At 38.2% G+C, this 17,749-nt stretch overlaps 1 protein-coding gene across 11 annotated transcripts in view; it reads right to left on the bottom strand.

Annotated features, from left to right (window-relative positions):
* ehbp1 (EH domain binding protein 1) overlaps positions 1-17,749 on the bottom strand; it is a 130,958-nt gene that overhangs the window by 42,958 nt on the left and 70,251 nt on the right. For all 11 annotated transcript variants that reach the window (XM_079633781.1, XM_079633783.1, XM_079633785.1 and 8 more), the window contains 3 exons: positions 13,353-14,228; positions 11,873-11,914; positions 11,647-11,787 (listed from right to left, as the gene is read on the bottom strand). In XM_079633781.1, the coding sequence (XP_079489907.1) occupies positions 11,647-11,787; positions 11,873-11,914; positions 13,353-14,228 (1,059 nt within the window). The remainder of the gene's footprint in view (positions 1-11,646; positions 11,788-11,872; positions 11,915-13,352; positions 14,229-17,749) is intronic.

Genomic DNA, 17,749 nt, shown 5'->3' with positions numbered 1-17,749 from the left:
AATGCATTGAGTAGATAAAGTTGAAAAATAAATAAAAATTTTGGGGGGAAAATCTTAACAAGATTCTAGACATTCATATTCATTAACGCAATAACATATAATAATATATTTTCAACATATACTAATATATTTTGTAAGATTTAAATATTGTATAAATTAATATTAAGCTAGATTAATAAATAGTGTAAAATATAATATAATATAAACAATATAATAAAAAAAATAACTATTGCTAAAGAATTTAACCATATTGTAATGTTGCCATTTTCCCCCCCATCATTGTTTAATGTGATATGTATCAATGCTTTAAAAAAACATGCCAATAAAGCACTTAAAATTTAATTCTGAGAGATTGAAAAGAAAAGTTAAGGTACGAGGTCAAAACAATCATTGAGAGATACAAATGAACTCCCCAAATGAATCAGCCTTGCACGGTGTGCAGAATAACCACTGTGGAACGATCCATTTCTACAGCAGCAATGAGGTGTGAAACTGTCTGTCCTCTTATGAAGAGATTTCTTTAATGACTCTCTCTTCAAATGGACTTCAAGTGGCTCTTCTTCAGCAACACTGAAGCTTGACCGTTCAGTCTGGACTCTCCAACTGAGCTATGCTTGGAGTGAGAGGAAGAGAAAGAGGGAGTAAAAGGAAGAGGAAGAGAGGGGAGAGAGATCAGTGGCCCATCCAACCTCCCAGCTGCAGATCTCCAAGCATAATGAGGGGATCCACAAGAACGAATGAGGAAAATGAAAGAAGAACACAGGGGTGGCAGAAACGATGACAAAGTCATAGTTAAAGGTGTAGACGAAAGCATGGTGTGTGGGAAGACCTCACTCCATCCTTTGGGAAGTAAAACGGGAGGGAGAGAGGCGCAAAAGCAGATAATGGAAGGCTGTCGCCCTCGTTCTGGACAGGAGATCCAGGGAGAGAGGGGGTGGGCAGTAGAGCTGAGGCCCAGACAGAAGCACTCACAGTGGGTATGGGGTCCCGGTGGCTGCCCCAGCCTGGCTGCTCTTTTGGAGGGGGCTGGAGGGTGGGTGGGGGCTGCGGGGATGCAGCGAGCCATGGAAGGAGTCGCTCGGCTGGGCACACACACAGGCTCAGGGCCCTGGCGCTAACACAGCCGTGCCAGCCAGCCAGAGACGGTGCCAGCCAGTGAAGCACAAACAGATATATTTGTCATGACACACTGAGTGTGCAGAGAAGGGGAGGGAGCTACACACACACACACACACACACACACACACAAGCAAGCAAGCAGTGCTGAAGAAGAGAGGTTTTGGATCTTTATCCCGTTCAACAACAAACGCGTGTGTACAGACGGGAATCATTAGTAATTTATCAATTATGGTTCTGATCGCATGAATTATTCCATGGAAGGTTATTTTAAAGAAAAATGGAAAATGATGGGAAAACAACCTGTTTAGTCTTATTCTATAATTTTAGATGAAGAAATTCTTAGGAAAAAAATTATTACTATATGCACAGGACCATATTGATATTATTGTTGGCCGATATCTTTTTCTGTATTGTATTTTTTAATTGTGCATGCTCATTTTCCCTATTTTTACTATTAGATTTCCCTTGCTGTTATTTAATGCTCACTTAAAGTTAATCTATAAAAACTATAGATGCACTGATACTAAATACCTCCACCGATACTGATATTCAGAATAATGCCGATACAGATAGTTTGATTTGATTTTCCTTAGGAAAAATAAATCTTTCCCAACTAATGCTGCAGTAAACTATACAGGGAACCCTCTCTATTATATTAGAGGTTAAAACTAACAACTAAGCCCAAACTATTATATATAATTTTATTTTCAAATATAATAATATTTAGTTTTCATAATTTTTTTTTCCAAACATACATATATAATTAACACTAAATTAGCCCCTTTCTAAGTTTTTTTCTATAACTAACTAACTGACTAACTAACTAACTAACTAACTAACTAACTAACTAACTAACTAACTAACTAACTAACTAACTAACTAACTAACTAACTAACTAACTAACTAACTAACTAACATCAGATAACTTTCCTGAGGTAAATGCAACATGAAGTGACATTGTTTACAAGCTGTTTTATTGACGTCTTTCCACGGTTGAAACACTGATTGAGTGATTACATGAGTTATACCGTATCTTTCAACATACCATTTGATGTTCATGCATGTTTTTTCATGCAATAACTTGTACTAAATTGGGAGAAAAGACTCGTGCTTCATGCTGCCACTTGAAACTGAAGCGATACTGCGATCTGTCACGTCATATTTAAGAGCATCAAACGCCATCAAATTTCGTGATAAAATTGACAAGGCCGAGAGTTTGCTTCTTATCAGAAGTAATAAAACACAAAGCTCTTTATGATTATTGAATGGGGTGCACTACAAATAATGTTTTGTGTAGGGAAAACTGAGGACCTGGCAACCCTGGCTTGAACTACGGGCGATTCATAGGGTCAGATGGAGCGTGCTTTAAGATTGCTATTTTTTATTTGAACAACGCGATATGGTCTCGTTTAGTTCAACAGCCCTAAATTCAACACAAGACAACTTCACACACAGTATTAGTTGCAACCTGACGTTTGTCTGTCCCCTTTTGATTGACAGGATATAATCAGCCCAGATCATCGGCTGTTTTTAAACAATCGTCCGGTGGCCAATAGTGAAAATAATACTGATTACTGGCCGATACATTGGTGCATCCCTTTTAAAAACCCTATTTCAACAAGATTGTTAAATGTAATTTGTAGCAAATCTCAATTTTCATTCTGTACATGATGATCTGTTGTGATGCCCAAATTCTCTTGTAGCATTTAAAACGACTGATTTAATTTTTTAGTGTTTTATTTTTAATTTAAACAACATAGTATATATATTTTTGCCATTAAATGAAAAAAAAAAAAGATTCTCTTATGTATTTTTAATTTATTTACTTATGTATATATAAAACATTGAATTATTTCTAGATTTTAAATAATTCTATAAGTTGTTTTTTTTTGTAATATGAATACTCGTATGTTTAAAAGTGCGTTTACAGACTTTTTAAACTGCAATGAATCGCGTGCAATTAAGTTGACTGCTGACATAATTACAACTGATGAAGTCCTCATGGCAATCAATCTTATTTTAAGAACCGGCTCTTGATTTTCCACCCTACTTTCATATGAACTCAGACGGTACGCAAATAATCTTAAACTCTGCATAGTAAAAAAAAAAAACTAAAAAATTCAGGGCTTTCACGAAAGCAATCAAATATGAATGCAATGTTTGAGACACGTTCGAGAAAATGAAAACATTGCCACGTCTCGGGCTCATCAACCCCCCCTCTCTCTCCGTCCTTTAGAAAGTGACCTGTGAAATAAAGACTCTTCCTTGTCCTCTTCACCTCCCTCTCTCTGCACTGTCTATCAAGCCCTCCTCTCTTTTATTCTTCCTTCTCTCCCATTTCTGTCCTCTTTAAATGGAAAATACAGATCGTCTATGATCTGTCCCCTGGCTTCGTGGTCTGTAATGAGAAAACTTCACCTTGTGTCCCCGGCCATTCTAAAGGAAGCATTCGGCTGCTCCCGTTCACAAATCCAATTATATGTAGTCGAGAAAGAGAGGGAGAAAGAGAGAGTGAGAGTGTACGGGATGGGATGGGAAGCATTGGGCGGACGGACGGCGGACTGCTTTTCTTCTGTAATGTGGCCTCTGCTTGGTGTTGAGGTGTCAACTTAAAATGCAAGTAGTTGAGCATCAGCTAATCCTACAGCAGCCTGCTTTAGCCCCCAGCCAAACCAGAGCGAGAGAGAGCAAGAGAGAGCGTGCACGCGAGAGAGATGCCACCGTGGCCTTATCGCTGGGCTGCAGATGTGGTTCCTGGATCAATGCACATACACCACGATCAATGCATTTGATAAAGAATTAAGAAGAAAACTGTACATGCTATCAAAGGCTGTTGTACATGGCATAATTATGCTTCTGCATGTGTGTAGATGATACTGGTGCGGTGCAAGGGCAAAGAGATAAATAGAGAGATAGAGATAGATGTCTTGCGGGCTACACAGCCTGCCCTTAGCACCCGGCTCAAAAAAAAAAAACAAAAAAAAAAACTGTCAAACGGTTACCAACCCATTTCAGAGGAGAAGTAGAGGATGGAAGGATAAAGGCTATTGGCCAGGTTTGTCCCTCAGAAAGACATTTGACATTTAACGTACATGCATACGTACACCTCATGAGGGCATGAATGAAAATAACAATGTCAAGCGAGGGATTAATACCAAACAAAACAGGACAAAACATGCTTATTTCAATGTATGACTGCAGAGAGCCAGAGGCAAGAGGGATATATAGATGGAGGAAGAGCTATGTGTCAATACTGCACGCACACACACACACACACACACACACGTGCAGTTGGAAAGACAAACCCCTGATGCGGGTGAAACAGTAGATGAACAGGTTGAGCAGGCGGCTTGTGTGCAAGTGGAAAGAAAACTTTGCCCTTTACACGACAACATAATTACCTGGCAGAAAGAGCCATTCACCACAAGCTGTTCTCACAAACAACACACACCTGCTTCAGTCAACATTAAAGTCAGGTTTCTTCCCTAATGTGACGTGGTTCATTGAGAAAAAAACCCAAGATTGGGTCAATTGGGAATTGACTGGATTGAGAGATGAGGGGAGAGGGTTGAAAAATAACAGGGCTTGGTGACAGGATGAGAAATGTATTACTTTGTGAAAAAAATGCACAAATGAATCATTCCCAAAAACAACAGGAACATGCATTAAAGTAAACGTGAAATCAAAATTGGCCCCATTAACTTTCCTACTGCCCATTTCTGGTGTTATTGTGAATTGATTAATTGGTGCGCACATAAAAAGCCTTTCTCTGACTTTCCTTTTTTTTTGTTATTCTAAAAACTTTCTTTTTTGTAACCTATCAAAATGTAATAGTTCACTCTTCCTCTTAATTTGCCACTTTTATCATTTAACTACCGTTTACCAAGGTTGCAATTATTTTATAAAAAAATTGGCAAAAACAGTAATATTGTCAAATATTATTACAATTTCAAATAACTGTTTTCAGTTAATACATTTTAAAATGTAATTTATTCCTGTGACGTCAAAGTTGTCAAATTTTCAGCAGACATTACTCAAGTCTTTAGTGTCACATGATCCTTCAGAAATCATTCTAATATGCTGATTTTGTGCTCAAGAAACATTTCTTATTATTATCAATGTTGCAAACAGTTGCTGATTAATATATTTTGTGAAAACATGATACTTTTCCAGGATATTTTGATGAATAAAAAGTTGAAAATAACAGCATTTAGTTGTTATTGTATTGTTTAATTTCGAACAAATAGTTAACTAACTACCGGTAGTTGTTTTAGCAAACTTGCATTAGCTCTGGCACCGTTCTGGTATGTAACGCCCATTTTTTTTATTCTGAATCAATGAATATCTACTTCTGCTCAGAAATACATCAAATTACAAAAGTAAAATGGGTTGCGGACAACAATGCACATTTTTAAGTTTCATATTAACTTTAAAAAGTTTGATATTTTTCAGTCTTTCGCAAGACTTGGAGCATGACCATTAAAAATGTATTAATGCGAATGAAAATCAAGTTATTGGAAAATATAGTACTAATGCTTGTACTTACTTTCTTTAATTAAAGTGTTCACACAGACACAGATACTCTTAGCTCTCTCTCTCTCTCTCTCTCTCTCTCTCTCTCTCTCTCTCTCTAAACAAACACTTTTCAGTCCGACTGAAATAACTGGATTAAACAATTGCAATTTCATATCAAAATTAACTTCAACTTTATGCTTTTATGCTTCATATTTTATTCATAGGAGACCAACATATGAATGAGGTTAAAAACTGAAGGGCGGTAGGAAAGTGAGAAAGGAATGATGTAGTGAAAGAGAAGAAAAGAGTGGTTGTTGTGGTGGAAAGAGAGAAAGAGAAAAAGAGAGACGAGAAAAAAAAAAAAAGAGGAGACAGCCCCACTGAGAAATAACTGTGTGTGCGTAATGCCGGAGAGAGCAGTGGCTTGATCACAACTCATGAAGAGATTGGAGGGGCGTCTCTCTCTCCCTCTCGCTCTCTCTCTCTCTAACAGTTTCTCTGTTCCAACCAACCGCTTTGATCTCCACACTCACAGCCCTTCAACTACCTTCTATCCATTCTGTTTCATTAGACGAGAATCCACCAGAAAAAGAAAGGTTTCCGAGCTAAAAAGACAATCGGAATGCAGCGTGAGAGAGCCTGTGTAGTCACGTCAGCATGTTAAAATGCATATGGAAGGCACAGTCACGGTTCCTTTGAAAGTCTGAGGGAATCGTTTGAGGGCGTCAGACCCAAAGAACAGAGAACAGGAGGACGACTGTGGCCTAATTGGCCCAATTAACTCTGAGTCTCTGGTGCTTGCTGGGACAATTGGTCTTCCCCGGGCCTTCCCACTGACTCTCACGCATCGGAGGTGGGCAGACGCTAACGACTGTGGACTACAGAGAGAGAGAGAGAGACTGCCGTACGTGGTGGGTTAGCACGGAAAACAGATTTACATAGAACAAGCAATATATTTGATTACGTGTTGATTTTATGACTGACGTCGCAGTTAAACAAGGCAGAAAACTGAACATGATAGAGGCAGCGGTTCGCCTCAAAACACACACGCACAAGCGCACAGGGAGGCCGCCACAAGTTCAAAGGTTTGCTCCGTTTCTCTCTGAGAGGGAGGGTCATGGGCGGCTCTGAAAAGTCACCGCACTGTCACACAGAGCGGGAGGGAGGGCTGAGGACGGAGAAGAGAGTCAGGAGGGTGAAGCAGGGCCTCGTCGGAAAAAATCAAACACAGTCCAATTAAACTAATCATAACGAGCCAGTGAACACGAGGAAGCTCACCTGGAATCTTTTCCCTCTCTTTTTCCTCCCCCTCGCCGTATCCTCCATAATTACCCTGGCCAAAGCGCTGTGAAATTACTGCACTGATCAACTAATGCTTGAGAAAATCTGAGGAAATGCACTGTCCCCTTTTTCTGCCTCCCTCCCTCCCTCCCTTTTTTATGATTTAAAGGACTACATAAATAAAAATCATTTCCCCATACTATCGCTCCTTCTCCCTGGCTTTCTCTTCATCGAGGACAGAAAAGAAGGAAGAGGAAACAGAGAAGATTCTCTTGACTTTTTTTAAAGGTCTTGCCTATGAAAGAATGAAAAAAGTGTAAAGGAATGATCTATCAACAGCAATTGTGGCATAATGTTAATGATCACAAAATGTAATTTTGAATCATCCATAAATTTTAAAACTGAACAGTGTAACAAGAAAAGGCAGTAAAAATTAAAATAGTGTTTTAAAATTTTAGCAACAAAACTTGTTAGCACGAACCTAGTGTGACAGAAACATAGCCTGGGAAAACCCAGACCACTTCCGGCAAATTTAGATTTGCTCTGCAAGTGGGTCTGGCAAAGAGCCCATTGAAACCCATTTCCAATCCGCCGAAATCGCGGCACCAATCAGAAACGTTGGGGCGGGCTTTACACGATGACGACAGAGCAGAGACGGTGACGCAGATTTTGTACATTACAAAGATGGATGCCGCCGTGGAACATCACAACATCACTCGTTCGAATCAGCTATCGCGTCTGTTTCAAGCGATTTAAAATTGTAATTTTCGTTAACACAAACAGAGAATTACTGAGAGTCTCGAGATGTTTCTCCGTCGCTCTGCATACGTCATGTCATTCATCGCTCTGATTGGTTTTAGATCTATCCGACGTCCGTTGGTGACGCCCCTGTGGAAATGAATTGTCTATGGAGGTTTGCCAGACCCTTACTCAGTTACAACTGAGAGTGGTCTGGGTTTTCCCAGGCTAACAGAAACACTTAAAATTTTTGAAATTACAGGAGGTCTTTCATCTTTGTTGTCATCATTACGACATAACTCTGGTAACCTGGAAAGGACTGTTAGAGCTGAAATAAGCTAAACTAAAAAATATTAGATAAACTAAAAATAAGAAACGCTGCCTTGGCACCTAGCTAAAATAAAATGTGATTGAAGAAGTACAAAAATTACTAAAACTATATATAATGTTTTTTTTAAAAGCACATTAAATTACTAAAACTTGAAAACATAAAAAAAAAAAAAAAAAAAAAAATATATATATATATATATATATATATATATATATATATATATATATATATATGAATAAATACTAAAACACCATATAAATATTATTAAAATAACACTGGTGCTTCAGTGTCATTTAAATCTTCTGGAATTACTGGAATAAAGATCTTGCTGTAGTAATCTATGCCAGAAATGTTAATAGCACTTAAATTAAGCCTGAAACATTCCTTAAAGAGTGCATGTATGTGTATACTAGCATGAAGGAGACGTTGTGCCGCTGTGTTTTTTCTAACTGTTCGTTAATTAGCGATTTGCTCTCACCAGGGGGTGAAGAACATGAGAGCGACGCAGAGGTTTGGTCCTAATGGATTGTGAAGGCCACCTACCCATAGTACAATGACCACTACTAAACAATTTATACCGTTAGCCTACTATCAAAGGCCTAAACACACACATATACACAGAGTTAGCAATGAGTAGGAGAGCAGGGAGACAGAGAAAGAGAGAGTGTGTGAGGGAGACAGACAGTGGTGACAAAGATCAAAGCAAGAGAGCCATCGCAGCACAATAGAGCACAATTAACATGGCATGTAAAAGAACAAGAGAAGCACACACACACAGAGCAGTTCTGATGAGAGGGGTGGGCTCACTGATGGCCCATTGATACACACCACTGACTGTGGACAATGACTGGCCCGCTGGCCATCTTCACACACAATCAAGTATGTATGCTAACTGCTAACAATACTGCAACCATGGAGAAGCAGTGCTTTATTTAAAAGACCCCTTGAAATGGTTTGACAAACTTTTCCCCCCTCTAATAAATAATGAAGGGCTACTCGCTTTAAAAAAAGAAGCCAATAGCCTCGTGTCATATACATCACATCACATCCCAGCTAAACTTTGTTTTTGAAAGAAGTAGCTTGTGCTCATCAAGGCTACATTTATTTGATCAAATATACAGTCGTATTTTGAAATGTTATTACAAATCAAAATAACTATTTTCTACGTTTTTATATTTCGAAATGTAGTTTATTCCTGTGATGGCAAAGCTGAATTTTCAGCATCATTACTCTAGTCTCCATTGCCACATGATCTCTTCAGAAATCATTGTAATATGCTGATCTGGTGGTCAAGAAACATTTCTTATTACTATCATCAATTTATATTCACTTTTTTTTTCAGGATTCTTTGATGAATTTGATGTATTTACTATAACTTTTGATCAACTGAATGCATCCTAAAATGATAAATTTCTTTCAACAAAATGTTACTGACCCCAAACTTTTGAACAGTGGTGTAATTTTGGGATCCATTTTCTCAAAAGAGAAACAGTAAATTTAGACATGTTTCACATTTGTTTCTCTCTTTCTCATCCATCCATTGAATTTTAATTCTAAAACTAATCCATAGGAGACCAAACCTTCTGTTCTGCTGCCCCTCGCATCTGGAACTCCCTGCCTGAACATCTGTGAAAACCCCAGTCTGTGGACACTTTTAAAATAGAGATTAAAACTGTTTTGTTCGGGCAGGCATTCTTAAGTTGTCCTTAGGCTTTGCTAATCTCACTCTGCACTAAAAACTCCTCTTTTAGCTGTCTTTTCTTATGCATTTTATCACTTTTTTTATTATCTCTTTTGTAATGTGTTTCTGTAGCACTTTGAGATTCTTTTATGAAAAGTGCTTTACAAATAAAATGTATTATTATTATTATTAATTAAATCTTCCCTGCTTTTCTTTTATCTGAATGTCAAGAACGTTTAACAATAAACAGTAATAAAACAGCAATAAACAGAAGCACACAGTATTTCAGCCCATACTAAAGTGCTCACTACACCCCAATGACTTCACTTACTCTCTCGCTCTCATCCATCCTCACTTATACCCCTCCATCTCTATCTACACTTTGAAAGAATGGAACAAGTCTTAATTTAATTAAAATATTCCCTCTGCATGCTAAAGCGTAAAGTCTCTTCTTAGCGGAGGAGCTTCATGCAGAGGCCAGTGATAAGATAACGGGGCCTACTAATCAAAACAAGACATCAACTAATCTAATCTAAATCACTAACAATTACCAGCGTGCCAAGCAACGCTCCCTTTTGATCAATGTTTTCTATTAAAAAGTGAAACAATTCAATATTCTGGCACGCTAATGCACTGAAGCCTCATTAGCACATCGTCCTTGGGATGGAGGCATCGTGAACGCGCACACAGACGCTAATTCGTGGTTAATTTACGGGATGAGGACCATCTCCCCTTCATCAGACGGCAGAGGACTTTTGCAGGAGAAAGAGACGGCGAGAAAAGGAAATATTGTTCTTTGAAAAACCCCTTAATTTATGGCCGCATCACACTGAGGTGCCCTCCTGTTCCTGTTCTTTGCTTTCTTATGCATTTCATTCAAGGGCATCTCATTTCCTTTTAAAATTCATACAGCAAAACGTCTGAATAAATCCACCACACGCCAGATATTTCATCATGTCCTGAAACCCCCTCCCCTGTGGTTCTTTATGTTTATGCCACTGCGTTTCACACTATGCTTCCCCTAAAACAGGATGTCAGGAGAACTGAAATGTTATTGGGATGTGACCTGAGCTTTTTGACGTCGAGTGTCAGCCGTCCTGCAGTACTGAGCTCAGTAGAGTTTGATGTTCTCTGACTGGTCACTTCCTACATCACTACCTGGAGCCCTTGAGTAACCCTTAAAGACTTGTCCTGTGTGAAATGAGAGACTCTGGCATGCAGGCTCTTGGCTTTAGAATAATATTAATCTCTATTACTTCCTGTCTGACAGGTCCTGAGAAGAGCCATAGAAAAGACCTTCTAGGTGTGTATTTGTACTTGGCAATAGTTTATGGAATAGGTTGTCCCAAGAAATTAGTTTTATTTAAAAAAAGAAGAAGAAAAAAAAAACCTTTTTGGGAACATCCACAATTAGAAAAAAATTGCATTATTAAAATGCGGTCTTAGTCTGTCTTAATGATTCATTTTAAATGTATTACTTTTATTTTTTTAAATAAACTTTTTTTTAAATAGACATTTATAATGTTACAAAAGATTACTATTTAAAATAAAATGTACTATTCATAAAAAAATCTTGAAAAAATTTATAATGGATTTTACAAAAATATTAAACCGCACAACTGTTTTCCACATTACGGTAACAATAAGAAAAAATGCTTCTTGATCAACAACTTAGCAAATTAAAATGATTTCTGAAGCATCATGTGACACTGAACACTAGAGTAATAGCTTCTGAAAATTCAGCTTTGTTGTCACAGGTATTAATTACATTTGAATATATATTAAAATAGAAAAATGTTATTTTAAATTGTAATAATTTTTCACAATATTACTGTTGTTACTGTATTTTTAATCAAATAAATCAAGTCTTGGTAAGCATAAGAGACTTATACAAAAATATTCAAAAGTCACAGTGTAAAAAACAGAAGTCTCTCCTGAATGCCAATATCAAAATTAAAGGTGTGTATGTGTGTGAACTCACATCAATGATCTGTGGAGTGTGTGTAGGCGACTGTGCGTTAGTGGTGCTTTTGTTTCCAGCCTTCATGGCGGCATCTCTGCGGGCCTGTTCCAATAGCAGCCTGGCCCTCTCCTTCAGCTCCTCTTGACGAGACAGGACCTTCTGCAATCGAGAACAAGAGGTTTTCATTCAATTTTGAGTGTACCAAACTTTCCTTTTGTATTTGTATAACCATGATCTGTTTTACCTTCTCTTCCTTGTTGTTAGACACTGGGGCAGTTACGACTTCCTGAAAAAAAAAAAAAAAAAAGTTAGTTAGACAAATCAGTAGATGCCTCATTCCCCTAAATCTTAGTGAGATTAGCATCTCTTCCTAACGCTTTAAGTTATCATCAGATTGGCATGGCTGTGATTCTGCCATCTGCCCTGATCACTTAACATTGTGGGTGAGAGGGCAACTACACTGTGCAACACATTCAGTAAAACAGCCAAATGAAGTGCCAACAAACTTAAGGCTGTGGCAAGTAAATGGTAGCGCACCTCTCATGTCACAGCAGAGGCCTTGATGACATGTCAAAATAAAATCAGGACAAATCTAAGCTGGAAAGTTATTCAGTGGAAGAAATGACAGTGATACATGGAGAGTGTGTGATAAAAGTTGGCTGTGCTGCAACACCTGCAAGTGTGTGTGTGCATGCTGTATAGATGAGGAGAGGCTCTCATGCGGAACACGCTATAACCCGTGTCAGTATTAGAGCTGCAGGCGGGACGGCCTGTACATAATGACATGCCACTCCGAGTGACACGCGGCTGCTGTCTGTGCCGATCAGGCGTCTCACAAAATGGCAAAAATATCAAACATGTATAAAGCTTCAAACAGTTTTATGTGCTTTGATTTTATATGCCAGCTTTTTCCATTTAAGTTGTAAATGCTTTTCTGTTGGGAGTGTTCAGGGCATTATTCATTTAACTTGCATGTGTATCTACCTGTGTTTGTTACCTGAAAGTGTGTATGCCTATGTGTGCTTGATGATGTTGACTTGCTTGTGCTGGACCATTTGTCATGTGTGGTTTGGTCATTTCCAGTGCTCAATATGGATCCCACACTTTTAGACCAATGAATTTCCAAAATAGCTCTATGACTTTTCCAGTCGTTTGTGATGATTGGATAAGGTATTTTAAAAATAGATTTTACATTACACTAACAAATTGTAATTTCTTATCAATTAAATATTAATGTTAGAAATTTCCATGAGCTTCTAAGATTTTCTAAAAATAATTTTTTCATGACTTTTCTAGGCCTGGAAATCACACTTAAAATTCCCTGGCATTTCTCGGTTATCCGGAATATTGGAAACCAGGGTTGTGTGAAATTGAATTTAGAATTACTTATAATTCTAATTCAACTTCTGAATTTGAATATAATTTAAACTAAGGTAGCAAATGTGATGCAAAATTACAATTTGAATGGAAGAGAAGTTAAAATTAACAGAAATTCATATCAATAAGTTTTGTTAAAAACTATCAGAAAAAGATAGACAGACAAACAGATAGATAGATAGATAGATAGATACAGAATTATAGATAGAATGACAGACAGACATAAGGTTTATAGACTTTAGAGAGACACACACAGATAAAACAACAAAAAACTACAGTCAGATGTCGTCATTTTGTATTCAGATATATATGCATATCTAAGCATGCGTGTGTGTGTTGACATTTACCTGTGTGTGTTTAGCAGGTGTGTGTGTGTGGTTGGTCTGGGCACTGCTGTCTGACGTGCTGTCAGATTCCGAGTGGCGCAAACTCGCTCTCTTCTTCTTGATAAGATCAGTGTCTCTGTTGTACGTGAAGCCTAGTTTGTGTGTGTTTGCTAGAGAAGACCCGGTCTGCCATGTGGGCAAACCAGATTCAGTTTGTTTTTCGGCAGGTCGTGGGGCCTCGTGCTGCTCCCTGAAGACTCTGGTCTCAGTGGTGGTCAACCCACCCGACTGCCCTCTCTCCTTTTCTCTCTCCAGCCTGTGAGACAGGTCACCCATGTCCAGTGTATCTGCTTTGAGGAGCTTTTTCTGTTCTGCAGCAGGAGGTTGGCTGGTGGAGGTCTCCAGGCTGGTTCTGGTGCCCTGGGCGGGTCGTGGGTGAAGTTCTGTGATCGTTGGAGCTGCTGGAGAGTCGCGGCCTGCTTTAGACAACCGTAAAGAAGGAGTTACTTCTTTTAAAACTTCGCCAGGTGAGACGGACAGAGAACCAGATCCCCCGCCTGTCACGACTGACTTCACTTCCTCTTCTTTCTCACCATGCTCACTATTACTTTCTGCGGGATCCTGATCAGTGGGCTCACGGTTAATGTCGTTGAGTTCGGCGTAGAACTTGTCTTGGTCAATAGAACTGTTTGTGTCCGTTTCGAAATCTCCAACTTTGTATGTGCTACGACTGCTGTTGGCTTCGATCTGCACCACGTTGAGTTCCTCACCACTGAAATGTGCCCGGATCTGATACAGGTACGTCATCACTGTCAGCTTATCCGGGATCGCCAGCAGAACCATGTCAGACGGCTCTAGGAGCCGAGAGATTCCCAGACTGGCAAAAACATCATATGCCTGCAGACATAAAAAGAGATCATGTTTAAAACAAGTAAAGCACAGAAAATAAAGGACAGTATCAAATAAAACAGGGTAAATAAATCAAGGACTGGTGGACTAGAAAAGTAATTTCAAGTAATCTTCATTTATATAGCGCTTTTAACAATGTAGATTGTTTCAAAGCGGCTTTACAGTGATAAACAGATCATTTAAGGTAACAGACATTGTTTTGGCTTTATAGCAGTTTTTGAATAAAGATATTTTCCAGCTAAAGTTAGTTTTGATTGATTCACTTCAGTCGCAGCGATCATTAGTTATTAAATTAGAGACCGCTAAGACGACACCGTTCTCTCTACACAGACTTTAAACGCGAACCTGTGAGAAACGCTGATGGTGCTCACGTGCGCATTAAGAATTAATTCTATAGTTATGCGCATTTGAATATATGTGCGCAGGTTTGTAATTCCCCACAAAACAAGCCTTAACAAACTACTTGTCTGGCCTTAAAAATTTTGATACAGAATTTTTTCACTTCGGGCTAGATACGCGAAACCGAAATTATCCCGACAATGCTTTTTCTGTAGAGTGGTAAAGGGATCCTTCACAAGGAAGAGACTAGACAACAACATTGTACCTGAAGGCAAAATAGTAAAAAAAAAAAAAAAAAAAAAATCTGGTTCAGACTATAACTCTTAAAAACAAAACAAAAATTCTAAGACAGGTACCGGTAATCGTTTTATAAATAAATAAATAAATAAAAATAAACAAATAAATGATAGAACAGATGATAGAATGATAGATGGATAGAACAATAGATAGAACATAGGCAAGATTACAAATTAAAACCTGTCAACCAAATAATTAATAATAAAAAAAAAAGAATATTAATTCTGGGCCAGACTATCATTCTTAAAAATTAAAAATAAATAAATAAAAAACCTGGGTCAGACAATCGTTTTATAAATAAATAAACCACAAAACATTCATTGATTAATTAATTAGTTAATTCATTAATTATATACATTTTTAACAGTCTTTTATTTTACCTATCAAAGCCAATTTCTACTTGTATTTGGACTACTTTGGGTAAAGTGGAAAGGTTGGGTTTGAAGAGAATATAGTAGGGGAAAATGTGAGGTATGATGAAAATGTAAAGTAGTAAAGTAAAGTAAACTAGGGAGAAAGCGGTAGCATAAAAGTGAAAGTGACAGACGAATGAAAATGAATGAAGGGTGAAAGGGCAAACTACAGGGTTTAGGGCGGGACGGAACGCCAAAGTATAGGATGAAGGGAACAGGAGAACGATGGGGTAAAGGGTGAAAAGGAAGAGGGTTGTAGGGTGATGGGAAGGAGAAACAGTTAGGGTGTGGGATGCATGCAGGAATTAGATTTGGGATAAGACAAGCTGGGATCAGTAGGATGCGGCAGGCGGTGACAGCTAATGTCAAGGATGGTTCTCCATGATAAGAGAGCACGATACCAAGAAACACTAAACTAATCCTGCCTCAGTCTTATCGCATATATCTCCCACTCTCTCTCCTTCCATCTCCCTCACTTTCTCTCTCACTTTTCCCCCTTTCCGTCACTCTCTCTCTCTCGGCAGTGAGTATAATTGCACTGATTTGTCCGGTTGAGGAGAACAGGCAGATAATCAAACAGCCAAACTCAATCCCTGATCGGGAGATAGAGGGAGGGAGGGAGGGAGAGAGAAACGGAAGGAAGAAGTGAAAGTAAACTGGCTGACATTATCACGGTAATCCACCGAATGAATGAAAGAAAAGTAACTTTCTTTTTCTCTTAAGAATCTGAGAATACAACAGTATAAATCAAAGCCTACAAATTAGGCTTCTGTCTCGCCCTCCCGCAGATTGGGCTTATCAGAGCTGCTATCAGAGCCGGGCTGATGGCCGAGAGAATTCAGCCTGTTGACCAGTGTTGACTATTGTCTCAACCTCTGCTGCTTACCCAGCTACTGACTTTATCAGGGTTGTCCCCTTTATTGGCGTGAGCGAGAGAGAGAGAAAGCAAGAGAAAGGGAGGGGAGGGATAATCAAAGGTAAGCCGATTCTCAATTTACAATTAATCTCATCTTTCTTTCTCTCGTGCCTTCTCTTTTTCCTGTTTGCTGGAGGCTAACAATGGTGACGCAGAGCTTTGCAGAGCAAGGCAAATGTAAGGTACAGACAAGCTGAATAGAAAAAAGGGGAACGAAGAAGGGTGGGAAAACAAAGAGTCTTCAGGTGTGTGTTGTTTGGGTTTTAACTCTTAAGAAAGAGTAAATAATTGGTGGAATGAACGAAACTAAAGTGTCTGATTGAGATTCCTAAACTTAAGCTACATTCACACTGCAGCTGAATGAGGTCCAAATCTCATTATTTTCCTTCGCATGTTACACAATCGTTTTTTGGCAGGAATAAATATACTAGGGAAACTAGAGGGAAAAAACTGTTTAATGACATTATTTGCATAAAAAATAAATATTTATAGCAAAAACAGTATATTGTGAATAATCATTACAAATTAAAATATTTCACAATTTTACTTATCCTGTTCTGGCAAAGCTGAATTTTCAGAATCATTACTCCAGTCTTCAGTCACATGATCCTTCAGAAATAATTCTAATATGCTGATTTGGTGTTCACGACACATTTCTTATTATCAATGTTGAAAACAATTAAGCAGCTTAATATTTTTGTGGAAAGTGTGATAAATTTTTTCAGTATTTTTTAAATAAAAATTCAAAAGAACAGCATTTATTTGAAGCAGATTTTTTTTACAACATTGTAAATGATTTTACTATAAATGTTGACCAAATGAATGCATTGTTACCGATAAGTATTAATTTATTTAAAAATATATATATTGACCCCAAACTTTTGAATGGTAGAGTATACAGTATAATTAAATAAAATTAGGAAAATTTGAAAAAGTATACAATTATATATAATAATTATTAATATTTATAATTTAAAAATATATAATTAAAGTATATAGATTATAAAAAGTGTTTGTATTCATGTCTGTTTACAGGGAGCACGTGATGACGTTCCTGAGGAGTCTCTCAGTTTCATTGCTCTAGTCTTCAAAACAGCAAATCATGCTTGATTAAAATAAATACACCATGTAAACAGCAGGTTGCGTGCGAGCGTGATTCAACCCTAAAATTACACTTCTGATGTATTGCGTCAACAACTACCAAACTATTTATTCAACGGACAGAAAAGTGCTGTTTACTCTTTCGGTGTATAAATGATGCAGCAGCACTAATAACCCGTGTGAACTGTGCGATTGTGTGTTTAAGACGTTCTCTTCCTGCTCCAGTCTGTCGGCCCCTCCCCCACGCTAAACGGACAATGAAAAGCATTTTGTTTTGTGAATGACATCGCTGAATGATTGACAGGTATCCATCGCTGTCAGTCACACACACAGCCAGGGGGCTTTTCCCCCCCCGTCTGCACATTTATCGAGGAACACAGGAACACATACACGCAGGCGCACACGTGCACGCACAGATCAGATATCATGGGAAATTACTGCTA

Source organism: Phoxinus phoxinus, assembly GCF_949152265.1.
Source record: "Phoxinus phoxinus genome assembly, chromosome: 13".
Taxonomy (NCBI): Eukaryota; Metazoa; Chordata; class Actinopteri; order Cypriniformes; family Leuciscidae; genus Phoxinus; species Phoxinus phoxinus.
The sequence above is the reverse complement of the archived record's forward strand: the minus strand, read 5'-3'. Positions and strand labels throughout refer to the sequence as shown.